Source organism: Narcine bancroftii, chromosome 11 (assembly GCF_036971445.1).
Source record: "Narcine bancroftii isolate sNarBan1 chromosome 11, sNarBan1.hap1, whole genome shotgun sequence".
NCBI classification, from domain to species: Eukaryota; Metazoa; Chordata; class Chondrichthyes; order Torpediniformes; family Narcinidae; genus Narcine; species Narcine bancroftii.
Window position 1 is genome coordinate 58,730,033 of NC_091479.1, and position 16,384 is coordinate 58,746,416.

The following is a 16,384-nucleotide window of genomic DNA, read 5'->3' on the forward strand; positions in this document are numbered from 1 at the left end:
TACCATTGATAGTTGCTCTTGATGCTGAAAAAGCTTTTGATCGGGTCAAATGGAATTTTTTTTTAAAATCTTGGAGAAACTTAAATTTTGGACCATTTTTTATTAGTTGGGTTAAGGCATTATATAATAATCCTGTTGCTAGGGTAGTGAAAAATGGTCAAACCTCTTCGTTATTTAAATTATCGCATTCAACTCATCAAGGTTGTCCTTTGTCGCCAGCTCTATTTGCGTTGGTCATCGAACCATTCGCTCAAGTTATAAGGCAAAATGAGAATGTTAGAGGTATAAGAATAGCAGATGATGAATATAAGATTAATTTATTTGCTGATGATGTTTTGATATATTTAACTAATCTGGAATGATCTTTAATTTATTTGCAAGAATGTTTAGAACAATATGGTGTATTGTCAGTATATAAGGTGAAATGAGGTAAAAGTGAAATATTACCTATTTCTGATGCAAATTATGATCAGTGTAGACAAATTACTAAATTTTGTTGAACTGATAAAGTTAAATATTTGGGTATAATGATGTAAATATTCAATCATTGTATAATTTAAATTATGTACAGTTAATGAGAAAGATTAAGGCTGACTTGATAAAGTGGAAGGATTTACCTTTGTCATTAGTAGGCCGAGTAAATTTTATTAAGATGAATGTTTTTTTCGCAAATTCAGTATCTTTTTCAGTCGATTCCTTGTCTACTTTCGAAATCTTTTTTTCAGGACTTAAATAAAGTAGTACGAGAATTTTTATGGAAGGGGATTGGTTGTATCTCGAAATGGACTCATCAGAGTTTTGCCTGTGCGTGGTGAGTACTGAAGTCTTAAAGCAAACTTTTTAATCAAATATGTTTTCATCATAGATTTGACAATAACAACTTGAAACTTCCTGAATTTGTCAATCAACCTTGGCATATCTTTCCACATTCTGGTCCATGCTTATCTTGTTAGTTGGCATAGGTCCATAGGTTGGGCATGATCATCTTGATTTCTATGCTGAAAAGAGAATCTTTGATTGGCTTATGCGCAGTGGGTTCACGTCTTCCAGTTGATGCATGTGTGAGAGTTAAGCGCCCTATCAATATTGAATTTGCACCCTTAACTCTCGTGCTTGCCCCAACTGAACTCCATGAACCCAACACACATGCATCAACTGAAGACTCAAGCATGCGCACAGGAATCAAGATGGCCATGCCCAGCCTACGGACCCCAGAACCCAGACTAACAACGCAAGTACGCAAACATAATCCATGTAAATTTTATATTTTTTAAATTTTTCGGTTGTATGTGCGGATGGGCATAGGTCACAAGTCAGGGAGTATGTAGTGGGACCCTGCACACGACAGGCCGAATCACCATTGCGAACACCCAGCGCTGCAGGCTGCGTTCCATGCTGCAGAAGCACGTTGCCAGGGAAACGGCCAGCCCTTACAGCTGCATTATGACATCACTCCCATAAGCCTGTTGCCTCCCCTAAAAAGGAATGTATGTGGTTTGAATTAATGGAAATTGCTGGTTGACTTGGTGTCGACAGCATTTTTTTCAGCAGCTCTGCCTTTTGCAGTGCAACAAGTACCTGTATATTCTACCCGATTTCTCTACACCAAAATCTTCTAGTACTTCATACAGTTCATCTGGAATGTTATCTGGTCCTGATGATTTCCCCTTTCGTAATTTCTTCATAGCATGTACCACTTCTTCTTTCAGTATTGCTGGGCCATCATTGTGGCCAATATCAAAATTGTCCTGATCATCTTGATCTCCGTCTTGATCATCGTATAGATCTTTGATGCATTCTGACCATCTTTGAATTATTTTCCATAATTGTAGACCTCTTTTTTGTTTTTTATACATTCTGCTGAGAGCCCACTTCTGATTTGTGACCTCTTTAATCTCCTTGTGCATATGTTTACTGATGTTGGTCTTCTGCAATTGCTCCATTAACTCCTGTTTGTCCTTAAGCCATGTTTCGTTTGCTTCCTTGCACTTGATTGTTACCTGTGCTTGCAAGGATATGTAGTCTTCATTTTCCTTACATTTTTTTCTCTGTTTGTAAGATTCAAAATTTCTTCTGTTATCCATTTCTTTTTAGCTTTATCTCCCCACGATTAGGGAAACATTAGGGGACTGGTGGGAGTGTGGAATGAACTGCCATCTGATGTGGTAAATGGGAGCTAATCTCAAGTTTGAAGAATAAATTGAATAGATACATGCATAGAATAAGTCTGGAGGGTTATCGAATGGGAGCAGGTTAATGGGACTAGTGAAATAATGATTGGCACAGACTAGAAGGGCCAAATGGCCTGTTCCCTGTGCTGTAGCATTCTATGATTCTATCAACTGCTATCTGCAGTAGATGACCCCAACATATTCACGTGAAATGTTACCCCAAATGGTGGTGTGAGCACAAGTACAGCATTTCTTGGAGTAACAGTACTGAGGGAATGATTGGGGAGGTATGAATGGGCAAGGGAGTCCTGCAGCAAGGCGTACCTGTGGAAAGCGGGGAGGGGAAAATGAGACTTGTGATGGGATTATGTTGTCGGTTTGTTTATTTACTGTGGAACTTTCAACAAAAGTAATTGATCGGAGACCTCGAGTATCGTTTCACAAACTTTATTTCATTTGATATATCACGAAGAGTAAGCAGCAGTCTCCACTGCTATCTGTCTCTGAAATCTACTTTGAAATAGAAATTCAGCCCACTGAGTCTGCCCCACCAATTAATTATGAGCTGATTCCAGATGAAAATGGAAGCAACAAGGGTCACCTGACAGCTGTGGCAGGGCCTAAATGTCAAAACCTGCTACAAAGCCAAATCAGGTAAAGTAGCAGTCAACAAAGCCTCTCTCCACTCTCTCCAGATGAACTCAATGCCTTCTACACCTAATTTGATGCCAGTAGCAGCAAATAACCACCCCTCCACACCCCCACGTCTCCTGATGATCCCATCCTGTCCGTATCTGAAGATGACATGTGTGCTACGTTCAGGAGAGTGAATCTGAGTAAAGCATCCAGCCCGGATGGAATTCCTGGCCAAGTATTAAAAATCTGCACTGGCCAACTTACCAATGTATTTATGGATATCTTCAATATCTCACTCCAGCAGGGTGTGGTACCCTCATGTTTCAAACAGCCATCATTCATAGCCATTGACACAAGAAGAGTGCAGTAACCTGCCTTAATGACTATCGACCAGTAGCACTTCCATCAACAGTGATGGTGTTTTGAAAGGCTGATGATGAAACATATCCGCTCCTGTCTGAGCGGTGACATTTCACTGACATTCAGTAACATTCTAGTTTGCCTATTGTAGTAACAGATCTACAGCGGATACCATCTCATTGGCTCGACACAAAACCCTGGAACACCTGGACAGCAAAGATGCATATATCAGGATGCTCTTTATCGATTACAGTTCGGCATTTAACATCATCATCCCCACAAAACTGATCAGCAAACTCCAAGACCTGGGACTCAACATCCCATGTGTAATTGGATCTTGTTTTTCCTCATCTCATCTGATCACAATCAGTGAGGATTGGTAAGAACATCTCCACAATCTTCATCAGAACTGGAGCACCACAGGACGGTGTTCTTAACCCCTGCTCTGTTCACTTTACACCTGGCTCTATGGCTCGATACGACAATAACACCCTCTAGAAATTTCCCGACAATACCACGATTTGTATAAAGGAAAGGGATAAGGCAGCATACAGGATGGAGATAGGCTGAATGGTGCAAAAGCAACAACCTTGCACTGAATATCACCAAAACTAATGAGCTGATTGTTTAATTCAGGAAAGGAAATCCAGAGGTGTACGATCCAGTGATCATTGGGGGATCAGAGGGTGAGCAAATTTAAGTTTTTGGGATTCACTATCTCGGAGGATCTATACTGGACCTAACACAGCAATGGCATTATGAAGAAAGCACATCAACGCCTCAACTTCCAAAGGAGTGTGCAGAGGTTTGGCATGACATCAGAAACTCTGGGAAATTTTTGCAGAGGTGTGGTGGAGAGTGTGCTGACTGGCTACATTACGGTCTGATATGTAAACACCAATACCCCTGAGCGTAAAGCCCAGAAAAAGGTAGTGGACGGAGGAGTCACGTGATGGAGTAGTGGCCGGTAGGAGAATACCAGCCCTCTCCAGAAAAGAAGAAATAAAGTGAAGGAAATACAAAGTTCAAGAAACACAAAACACAACAAATAAAAGATAGTTGTGGAGAAAAGAAAGAAAATGGCACCCAAGAAGGAAAAAGCAAAAACAACAGGGAAAAAAAGAAGACACAGGAAGAGAAAGAGCCCGCTCCCTGAGGTTGGTGACGATCCTGCAGAGTCGCGACCTCCTGACCACTGGACTGCAAAAATGGCTCTCTGAGCCAAACAGATGTGCGCACACTAAGGAAAAAGAAAATACTGACGGAAGGGGGGCCCAGCTGAGAACTAACACAGTGCAACCAGCTGAGAGATGTCTGACAGCAGGGCTCTCAGCTGGAAGAGGAAAGTGACAGGAAAGGGAGTGATAGGAAAGAAGAACAGCAACAGGAGGCCCAACAGATAACTAGCCCAGAAGAAGAGGACCAACAGCAAGAAGCCATGCAATAAAACACCCAGCAAACTGAGACAAGGAGCTCAACAAGAAAGTCAGAGGAGACGCAGATACAAGGAAGAGAAGTAGAAGACACAAACACAGGTACAGACACAGAAGAAGAGGAAGAAGACAAAGCTCTGCAGAGGAATAGAAGGTAAAATAGATGAACAGTAAAAAATTTTCAAGAACAAATGAAAACATTAGAATTTAGTGAACTGAAAAGTACAGAAGGAAAAGTGAGTAGAATAGTGTTGGTCATGACAGATGTAGGGAAAGGATTAGAAAATGTGGAAGAACGAGAAATGGTTGTAGAAATGGAAGTGAATGACAAGAAGAAAATTGGAAGACAATGACAAAAAAGTTTGATATAATGGAAAACTATAGTAGGCGAAACAACATAAAGATAGTGGGCCTAAAGGAAGACGAAGAAGGCACAAATATGAAAGAATTTATGAAAGAATGAACCCCAAAGGTCCTGGGAATGCCAGAAATACAGGAAGGAATGGAAATAAAAAGGAGACACAGAACACTAGCCCTGAAACCACAGCCACAACCAAAATCAAGATCTGTTTTAGTAAAATTTCTGAGATACACGACAAGATATACTGGAGAGGGCAAGGAATAAAATTAGAGAAGGCAAAAAACCATTGGAATACAAGGGTCAAAAAATATTTTTTACCCAGACACAAGTTTTGAACATGGGTTGTTGAAGGAGTTTAACACATCAAAATTGATCCTATGGGGAAAAAAAGGCTATAAATTTATGTTAAGATATCCAGCTGTGCTTAAAATATTTATCCCGGGGGAGAAAAACAGACTGTTCTCGGATCCTGAGAAAGCACGAGAATTTGCAGAATGCCTGCAGGACAGAAGGAGAGATGAAGAGAGGTAACAAGAAGGAAGAACAACAACAAACTACATATAAAGATGTAAAAATAATGTATAAATAAGAACTAAAGAAGGGAAATAAAAGGGAAGTAAGGGGGGGGGAAAGAGGATGTGATTTGTTAAATGTGAAGATAGAAGTCTTCTGGAGGGGGTTGGGTGGGAGAGAATAACAGTCACTGCGAAATCAGTTGACGCGAGTCGGTTCGCAATTCAAATGGAGAAGAGAGTTGTGATTGCCCGACAAGGGGAAACTCGGGGGTGGGGGGTGGTGGGAACACTTGAGGTTAAGGGAATTTTAGATGTGGAAGTATTTTTATGTTTTAGAAGTGTTGTCATACATTGAATTCAAAAAGGGAAAACTGAGAGATGAAAATGGGGAAAAGGGGGAAGGTGGTGGTGAGGAAGCAGAAATCAGCTGTAAACAGAGTATGAGATGGCCATGTTGAACTATATAACTATAAATATTAATGGAATACATAACCAAATTAAAAGGAAGAGGCTACTAAATTTACTGAAAAAAGAAAAAAATAGATATAGCATTTGTGCAGAAAACGCATCTAACTGAAGTGGAACATAATAAATTAATGAGACTGGGTAGGGCACGTAGTGGCAGCATCATATAATTCAAAAGCCATGGTGTAGCTATATTAATTAAAAAAAATGTACCAATCAAAATAGAGGAAGAAGTAATAGATCCAGCATGGAGGTATGTAATGATAAAGTGTCAGATATATTCAGAATTCTGGAATTTGATCAATATATATGCACCTAATGATGAGGATCAAAAGTTTATGCAAGATATTTTTTGAAGATTGTAGATACGCAGGGGAATTTATTGATAGGAGGGGATTTTAACCTTAATTTGGACCCAAAGTGTGATAAAACTGGACAAAAGATGAGCAAAAAGAATAAAGTGGCCAAATTTATGGTTAAATCAATGCGGGAAATGAAACTTATATATGGAGGAGGCACCACCCAAGGGAGAAGGAATACTCATTTGAGTAGACATAAAACATACTCAAGGATTGATCTGTTTTTGTTGTCAGCCCATATTCAAGGGGGAGTTAGGAAAACTGAATATAAAGCTAGATTGCTATCTGATCACTCACCCCTGTTATTAGCAATAGAACTGGAGGACATCCCACCAAGAATATATAGATGGAGATTAAACTCCATGCTACTTAAAAGACAGGAATTTAGAGAATTTATTGAACGCCAAATTAAAATGTACTTTGAAATAAATGAAAGAGAAATTTATATTGTGGGATGCAATTAAAGTTTTCATTAGAGGGCTACAATCGGGAAATAGAACAGTTGGGAAGGGAAATAGTAAGTACAGAAAAAGAACTAGCAACAAGGGAAGATATAACAAAAAGAAAATTGGCGGACAATAAAATACGAAACATTGCAAATGTATAAGATGGACAAGAACATAATGAAAATAAAGCAAAAGTATTACGAGCTAGGCGAAAAAACGCACAAAATATTAGCCTGGCATCTTAAAACAGAACAAGTTAAAAGAACTGTATTGGCATCAAGGAAAAAAGACAAACAAATTACATATAATCCAATGGAGATTAATGAGAACTTTAAGGAATTTTATGAACAATTATACCAAACTGAGAATGAAGGGAAAAAGACAAAATAGTTTTTAGCTAAAATTGAACTGCTGAAATTGCAAGAAGAGGAGCAAAACAAGTTGATAAAACCATTTGAAATAGAGGAAATACAGGATATATTAAAAAAGCTGCCGAACAATAAAACGCCTAGAGAGGATGAATTCCTAATAGAATTCTATAAAACATTTAGAATTCCTTCCTCCTTTCCTGGAAGTAATGAACCAGATTGAAGAAACACAAAACATGCCAGATTCATGCAAAATAGCAATAATTACAGTAATACCAAAGACGGGGAAAGATCCACTAAAGCTAGCATCGTATAGACCAATATCTCTACTTAATTTAGATTATAAGATAATAGCAAAACTATTAGCAAACAGATTGGCCGACTGTGTACCAAAAATAGTAAAACAAGATTAAATTGGATTTATTGAGAAAAGACGAACAGCGGATAATGTCTAAATTCATTAATTTAATTCATGCAGTTCAAAGAAATAAAATACCAACAGTGGCTATTGCTTTAGATGCAGAAAAAGCCTTTGACAGGGTAGAATGGAATTATTTATTCAATATATTACAGAGGTTCAACCTACCAGAAAAATATATTAATTGGATTAAAGCATTATATAATGGACCATTGGTGAAGATCACAGTAAATGGATATGTATCTAACCAATTTAAATTAAGTAAGTCAACTAGGCAGGGATGTCCACTATCTCCCTCACTGTTCGCTTTAGCAAAAGAACCATTGCCAGAACTGATAAGAACATAAAATAAAAGGGATAAAAATAAAAGAGAAGGAATATAAAATCAGTCTATTTGCAGATGACATCACAGTATATTTAACAGAACCAGAAATATCAATAAAAGAAGTACATAAGAAATTGAAGGAGTTTGGAGAAATATCGGGGTACAAGATCAACGCAAATAAAAGTGAAGCAATGCCAATGAATAATGCGGATTACACAGAATTTTTAAAAGAATCACCATTTAAATGGCAAACGCAAGCAATCCGATACCTAGGTATTAGATTATAATTTAAGCCAACTATACAAATTAAATTATCAGCCATTAATAAAGAAATTACAGGAAGACTTAGAACATTGGAAAGAATTGCCACTAACATTGATAGGGAGGGTAAATTGCATTAAAATGAATGTCTTCCCAAGGATACAATACCTATTTCAATCGTTACCAATTCCCTTAACCGAGAAATTCTTCAATGAACTAAAGAGAATAATAAGGAAATTCTTAGGGAAAGGGGGAAAACCGAGGATAGTATTAGTTAAATTAACAGAGTGGTACAAACAAAGTGGTTTGCAGTTACTAAACGTTAAAAATTATTATAGAGCAGCACAATTAAGGTTTTTTATCAGACGAGGGAAAAACCAGATTGGACTAAGATAAAGGTAGATAAAATAGGGGAGAAAATATACTTTATAAGTGGGATGAAAAACTGGTGCAGTACTGCATCATTTACTCAATATATGGAAGAAGATTCACTTGGAAAGGAAAAAAAAAATTACCAACTACCAAAATTATTATTGACGCAAAATCAACTAATCCCTTTCACAATAGATAACCTTTCCTTTAGAGAATGGGAGCGAAAAGGAATTAAAAGAATAGAAAATAGTTTTTTGGGAAATAATTTATTAACATTTGAACAAATGAAGTACAAATATGGAATAACTCATGGTACAATGTTTGCATGCCATCAACTGAAAGCCTACTTAAAGGACAAATTGGGAAACAGACTGAATTACCAGAAGGAAGCAGCTTTGAATATGTGATTACAGAAACAATGATAATAAAAAGATTTATAACAAATATGTACATCAAGCTGCAAGAGAAGGAAAATGATGAAATAAGCTATAAACCCAAACAAAACTGGGAAAAAGATTTAAACATAAAGATTAAAAAATGAAAAATGGGAAAAGTTATGCTCTGGAACTATGAAGAATATAATAAACATGAGGTTACGCATGATACAATATAATTGGTTACACAGGTTATATATCACGCCCCAAAAGTTTTTTTAAAAATGGGATCCAACATTATCAGATAAATGTTTTCGCTATAAGAAGGAAATAGGAACGACAGTACATACAATTTGGGCATGTGAGAAAGTGAAAAAGTTTTGGGAAGATCTAAATCAGGTATTAAATAAAATCACAAAAAGCAACATACCAAAAAATCCAGAGATCTATCTTCTAAGTAATATAAGAAGTAAAGAATTAGGCCTCAAACTGGATGAAGTGCAAAAAAGATTTATTATGATAGCCTTAGCCGTAGCAAAAAAATGTATGTCAACGTGGAAATCAGAAGAGAGTCTGAGAGTACAGCAATGGTACATAGAAATTAATAAATGTATTCCATTGGAAAAAAGTAATGTATAATTTAAAAAATAAAGTCACATTATTTGAACAAATTTGGGAACCGTACATGGAACACAACAAAGAGGGCTTTCCTTGGACCTCCACCCCCTAAAATGATAAGAAGACAAAATGACTTGATCTAGTGTGTAAAAGTAGATGACACAATTTTCTTGTTTATTTTCATTGTGTGATATCATTGTTTAATGGTTTTATTGTATATGTTGAACCTTTAATGGGTTTGGAGGGGGGTGGGTAGGGGGGAAGGAAGGTAGGGGGGGAAAGGGGGAGAAAATGCCACTGTGCATATTTAAGAGGGAAATGTTTGTATGTATTTTGATTGATATGGTTCACAGTGTGAAAAATTTTAAAAAATTACAGTCAAAACCATCCCCACTATCGAGAACATGTACAGGGAACACTGCCTTCGGAGAGCAGCAGCAATCATCATGGATCCATAACAGCTAGCCCATGCTCTGTTCTCACTACTGCCGTCGGGAAAGAGGTGTCAGTGTCACAAGACTCCCACCACCAGGTTCAGTAATAGCTGCCATCAGACTCCTCAATGACAAAGTCAATCAGAGACTCATTTAAGGAAACTTGTGCACTTTCTCTTTTTTATTTTTTATTCTCTTTATTGCAGTCAGTTTGTTTACAATTCTTTGTTTACATGTTTTTCGTTATATACAGTTTATATTTTGCACTTACAATTAGTGGTAATTCTGCCTGGCCCACAGGAAAAGGAATCTCAGGGTTGTATGTGATATCATGTATGTACTTTGACAATAAATCTGAAATCTGATCTATTTTCCCACTCAGTTCCACTGTCCAACTTTCTCTCTATTAACCTTTGATGCCTCAGCTAATCAAGAACCTATCAATCTCTAAGTCCACCCATTGATCTGACCTGAGGTAACAAATTCCACAGATTTACCACCCTCTGGCTGAAGAAATTCCTACTAGGATTTTTACTTTCACCTGTTGTGACCCTTCCTCGAATGAAATCTTACCCTCAGACACCAAAGGCTCGAATTCCATCTGAATTTTACCAGCAGGTTCAGACTTTTTTTCAACTTCCATGTGCTTTATCTCTTTGAATATAGTCATCTGATGGCCTCCTTTTTCAACACAGGACAATTTGCTATCACACTGTTATGATGAGGATTTTTGTTGCAATGCAACTAGCAATGTCTTATTATTGATTATACTTGGCTGCCAGCATAGGCTGACACAGCAAGAGACACAGTACGCTGGATCTGTAATGGAGATTTGCAGCCTCATGGTGCTGTTTACAATAACTTTAAAGAACCTTTTCTTTCATCCATGTGTTATATAAGAACTCACACATACAAATACAAGATGAAGCATGGTGTCAGAAGTGGGATGAAGGAAATTAGAAGGAAATACTTTAAAAGGTAAAATCTAAAGTCAGCAACTGATCAGTGAGGAGAAGCCAACACAGTGAAAAATGGAAGGATTACATCCACCAGCGTAACTTCAGCTGACAGGTAATGTGGCTGAAAATTGGAACAGATTTAAACAGCACTTTGTATTTAATGGCAGTCGGAGCTGACGAGAAAAGCATCAGTTTTCTTACATGTAGTGGGTGATGAAGCCCTGGAGGTGTATAATAACTTCACATTTGCTGCTGAAGGAGACAAAATGAAACTGGAAAAAAATAATGTAACAGTTTGAGGCATACTGCATACATAAACGTAACGTGACGTTTGAGAGGCACAGATTTTACATATGTACACAGAAAATGTAAGAAAGTATCAATCAGTATGTGACTGAATTGAGAAACAGAAGCAAAATGTGTGAATTTGCTGGATTGACTGACTCGCTGAAAAACATGTGTGGTATTCCAGATAATAGTCTAAGGGAAAGACTGCTAAGAAGGCAAAATCTAAAGCTGGAAAAAGCCATGGCACTCTGTAGAGCTGCAGAAACTAAAAACACAGGCAAAAGAGCTGTTCAGTGAAACCAGCTGCAATGTGGATGCAGTGAGCAAGAACAGACATAAACCGTTTAACAAAAAGCCCACCAAAGTGGAAAGAGCTGTGGCCAGCGAACAAAAATGAATGGGACATTTGAAGGCCATGTCGTCGATGTGGTTCACAACACTTCTCAAAAAAATATCCAGCATACAGTAAAACATGCTATATGTGCAACAAAAGCAACCATTATACCCATTGCTGTAGAAACCAAGTACAACAAAGCAAGGTTCTTGAAGAAATTGAAAGGGAGATGGAGGAATCCTATGTTGATGTTGTGACTGAAAACAAAAGGAATCAGACTGGATGTTGAGACTAAAAGTGAATGGCATATACATTTTAGTTAAATTGGATACTGGAGCACAAATTAATATATAGAGACTGATTTTATGAAAATTAGACCCAGACCAAAGATGTAAAGAAGACAGGATATTCAGGTACCGATATACCAATGCAAGGAGAATGCATGGTCAAGGTAAAACACAAGGGCAAAGCACAACATTCACTGTACCAAAGGATGTACAGGCCATAGTATGTTTAACAGCCTGTGAGAAACTAAACCTAGTAAAAAGAGTCCTCGTGGTGGAAAGTGAAGGAGAGACAGTCTGTGATGAACTCATGAAAGAGTACAATGACCTATTTCAGGGTCTAGGCTGCCTTCCAGGAGAACACACGATTAAAGTGGATAAATATGTGTCACCAATAATACATCCATGCAGAAAAGTTCAATTTTCACTTCAAAAGCAACTAAAAGCAGAGTTGGACAGGATGGAAAGCCGGTATGTGATTCAGAAGATAGATGAGCCAATGGAATGGGCAAGTTCACTCGTCATTGTGGACAAAAAGAATGGAAAGCTTAGAATTTGCATGGATTCAAGAGATCAAAACTGAGTAATAAAGAGAACACTTTAAGCTTCCCATCTGTGAAGAAATCATGTCACAGTTTGCAAATGCAAAGTTTTTCATCAAGTCAGATGCATCATCGGGATTTTGGCACTTAAAATTGGATGAAGCAAGTTCAAGACTGTGCACGTTCAATAGTCCATTTGGTAGATACAGATTCCAAAGGTTACCATTCGGAATTGCCTAAGCTCCTGAAGTGTATCACAAAACTATCCATGTGGTCTATGAGCACCTGGATGGAATTGATATCTCAATGGATACATCATAGTATGGGGAACCACGAGAATGGAGCATGATGAAAGACTAAGGAAAGTGCTGGAAGCAACAAGGAAAGCAAACCTGAAGCTGAAAAGAGACATGCCAGCTTGGGATGACACAACTAACATTTGTAGGAAATATTATTGGCAGTGAGGACATCATACCAGATTTCAGAAAGGTCCATTGGGAACATGCCAAGGCCACAATGCAAAAAGGATATATAGAGGTTTAATGGAATGATTAACTATACAGGTAAATTCATAACCAACCTCTCAGAAAAGATGGTTCCATTGAGAAGACAAACAGAAAAGAACATTGAATGAGCATGAATAGTCATGGAGCGAACTATAGAAACTACTCACAGAGGAACCAGTTCTGAGGTTTTATGACCCAGCGAGACCCATCAAGATATCATCAGATGCATCATATAGTTGGCTTGGTGCAGTTCTTCTGCAAAAATATGATGACTGGCAAAACGTACATATGCATCACTCTCAATGACAGACTTGGAGACGCGATACTCTCAAACTAAAAAGGAGCTACTCAGCATCACATACGCCTGTGAAATATTTCATCAGTTTGTGTCAGGACAAGCAATCAGTGTCGAGACTGACCATAAGCCCTTCATTGCATTGTTCCAAAACCATTAAATGAATGTCCACTGAGAATACAAAGAATAATGATTAGACTGAATGTAGGGTACACTCCGGGTAAGCTAATTTATACAGCAAACATGTTGTCTCGAGCTGTTGTCACGAGAGAGCCCGCAAACACCAAGATGGATGAAGACATGAAAGCCTTTGTGGACAGCATCACAAGCGCGCTGCCCATATCAGATGCAAATATGGAGCTCATTAAGTCAGAGACAAACAAAGATGAAACACTGGGACAACTGAGAAAAAAAACATCTTGGATGGATGGCCAAACATCTGACATTGCAAAGTATTGGAACTGCAGAGCGGAACTATCAGTGGTTGAAGACATCATTTACAAAGGAAGTAAAATCCTTATCCTAAAGAGTCTGAGAAAAGAGATGCTAAAAAGGATCCATGGAGGACATCTCAGAATTGAAAAGTGTAAGAAAAATCACAAGAGGTAATGTACTGGCCAAGAATCAACAATGATATAACAAATGAAGTCTCAAACTGTACAATGTGCAAGCAAGCAATCCTGAAGAACCACTAAAGCCACATCCAGCACCACACAGACCTTACCAGAAGGTAGGCGCTGACCTACCTTCAAGGGAAGGACCATCTTTTAGTCACAGACTATTACTCCCTGTATCCAGAGGTGTGTAGATTGAACACCACCACTGCAGACACTGTAATAAGAATTATGAAAGCCATATTCTCCAGACATGGAAAGCAAGGTCTTCACAGACAATGGACCCCAGTTTTGCAATTTAAAGTTCCAACAGTGTGCCAAAGAGTAGGACTTTGTACACACCACGTCAAGACCTCATTTTCCAGTCCAGTGGTCTAATGGAAAAATCAGTACAGATTGTGAAAAGACTGATGAACAAGGCAAAAGACAGTGGAGCAGACTTCTACCAGAACATGCACAATGCCGCTCGAGTGTGGTATGTCACCAGCACAACTCATTATGGGACATAGGCTAAGATCAAACCTACCAATTCAGGAGAACCTCCTAAAAAGAAGAGGGGGAGAAAGTGAGGAAGTTCAAAGAACAACAGAAAGAAAAGCAAAAGTGTTACTTTGACGGTGGAGCAAAAAACCTACACTGGTGACCAAGTACGGCTAAAGGACAAAACAAAATTATGGTCTCAGAAGGAAACTGTCCTTAGTGAAGTCCAACCAAGACCGTATACCATTCAGACAGATGAAGGTGCTGTTCTGCAAAGAAATCGTTGGGACCTTCAAATGGAACCAGCCACAGTAGATGGAAAGATCGATACTGTTGAATGGCCTGAATGCACATTTGTGAAGACATCATCGAGGCAACGACTCAGATTCAAGGATAATCAATCAGATCGTCAAGACATGAATCTTCCTAAGAGACTTTTGTTGTGGAATGAAGTAGTGCCATCTTATTCACTCTTCAAGTTTTAGTGTATGTAAATGTGAACATACAAAACAAGTTTAAAAAATGTTAACAATGTTGATAGTAATGAAAATGGAAGTTCCTGTTATTAAATTTAAAATTGCAGAGTTATCCAAAGAAAACATGTTAATTAAAAGTAAGCTACTTTTGTTTTAAGGAAGGAAGGTGTAATGATGGTGATCCTGGTTGCAAGGCAACTAGCAATTAGATTTGGCTGCCAGCAGGGACTGACAGAGCAGGACACACAGTATGCTGGATCTATAATGGAGACGTAGCCTCATGGCATGGCTCATGGTGCTGTTTACGACACCTTTTCCTTCATTCATGTGTTGTCTCAGAACTCACACATATGAATACAAGATGAAACACATATGACCAAGTTTCTTACACTAGTAGCAAAGTGAACCTTAAGATTTTTCCTTTCCTTTCCTTCTGCTTTAGCCCTAGCATTACTGCCCCATTTATTTTTTTTAAGCTTATTCCACATTATCCTTTCGGAAAGTTGTATGGGGTACAAATTCAAACTTATGAGTTAAAGTGTACTCAACTGCTGACTTACAAGTCTTTTGCCATATTTCCACTCCCTTTTCATCTAAATACGTTTTTATGTCATTAGGAACACTCCTTTTAATTTCCATCAACTATTTCAGTCTGTTACAGTTACCGTTTATTTATTTTGATGTGCACCATCGGTCAAAGCACACAGCTTTGTCATATGCAAAATCCATATAAGACTGTCACCGATTTTTCTCTAATTACTGAATATTTGTCTACAAGCTTCAGGAACTAATTCATAAGTCGTGAGCAGTTTCCTTCACAGTATCATAATTAGTAGCTTGTTGAATTTTAAGGGCAGAGTAAGCCTGCTGGGCCTTCCCTTTGATTACATTTTGTAACATGAAGGAGCAATGGTTTCTTGGCCATTTCCCCACTCATAGTTTGTGGCCCCCGCCCGCTCTCCCCCCTCCTTCCCTCACGGCCCCAGCCCGCTCTCCTCCCTCCTTCCCTCGCGGCCCCCGCCCGCTCACCTCCCTCCTCCCCTCGCGGCCCCTGCCCGCTCTCCTCCCTCCTTCCCTCGCGGCCCCCGCCCGCTCTCCTCCCTCCTTCCCTCGCGGCCCCCGCCCGCTCTCTTCCCCACCCTTCATGGCCCCTGCCTACTCTCCTCTCCCCTTATGATCCCCGCCTGCTCTCCTACCCCCCTCATGCCCCGCCCACTCATGGCCCCCATAAAAGCTCATTTCCAACATCATTGCCGCTTCCTTTTTCATTTCAATGATGGATCTCCTTCTCTCGTTATGTTTAGACCAGAGCTGGGAAATACTTTCGCCAACTGTCTTAATGTTCAAGTGAAGAAAATTCAACATCTTTAAAAAGAATTGAAATGGAAACAGGTGAGTTTGAATATTTATCAAAATGCTACAACTCCCTCCTGACACGGATCTCACTCATGGGATGGAGATAGAGCAGGTCAGAACCTCAAGTTCCTGGAGCCAGCACAATGAGACAACTGCCACAAAGGCATACCAACGGTTTTACTTTCTCTGAGGATTTGGCATGTTGTTCAACACTTCTGCAGGTGTGTTCCTGAAAGTATCCTGACTGGTTGGATCACTTCTTTTTCCAGAAGGTGATGACTCTATGGATTTCTTTGCCCATTGAAACAGTGGAGGTGAAGACAGTAAATATATT

The 16,384-nt window shown here is 38.8% G+C and overlaps 1 protein-coding gene across 5 annotated transcripts in view; it reads left to right on the plus strand.

Annotated features, from left to right (window-relative positions):
- The window catches only part of LOC138745787 (NACHT, LRR and PYD domains-containing protein 3-like), a 101,766-nt gene that overhangs the window by 23,373 nt on the left and 62,009 nt on the right, over positions 1-16,384 (plus strand). For 4 of the 5 annotated variants that reach the window (XM_069903082.1, XM_069903081.1, XM_069903078.1 and 1 more), the window contains exons 3-4: positions 726-811; positions 15,999-16,086. In XM_069903082.1, the coding sequence (XP_069759183.1) occupies positions 16,077-16,086 (10 nt within the window). In that variant the 5' untranslated portion in view covers positions 726-811; positions 15,999-16,076. Of the gene's footprint in view, positions 1-725; positions 812-9,860; positions 10,015-15,998; positions 16,087-16,384 lie in introns of all 5 variants that reach the window. The other variant, XM_069903079.1, reaches the window with a different exon arrangement.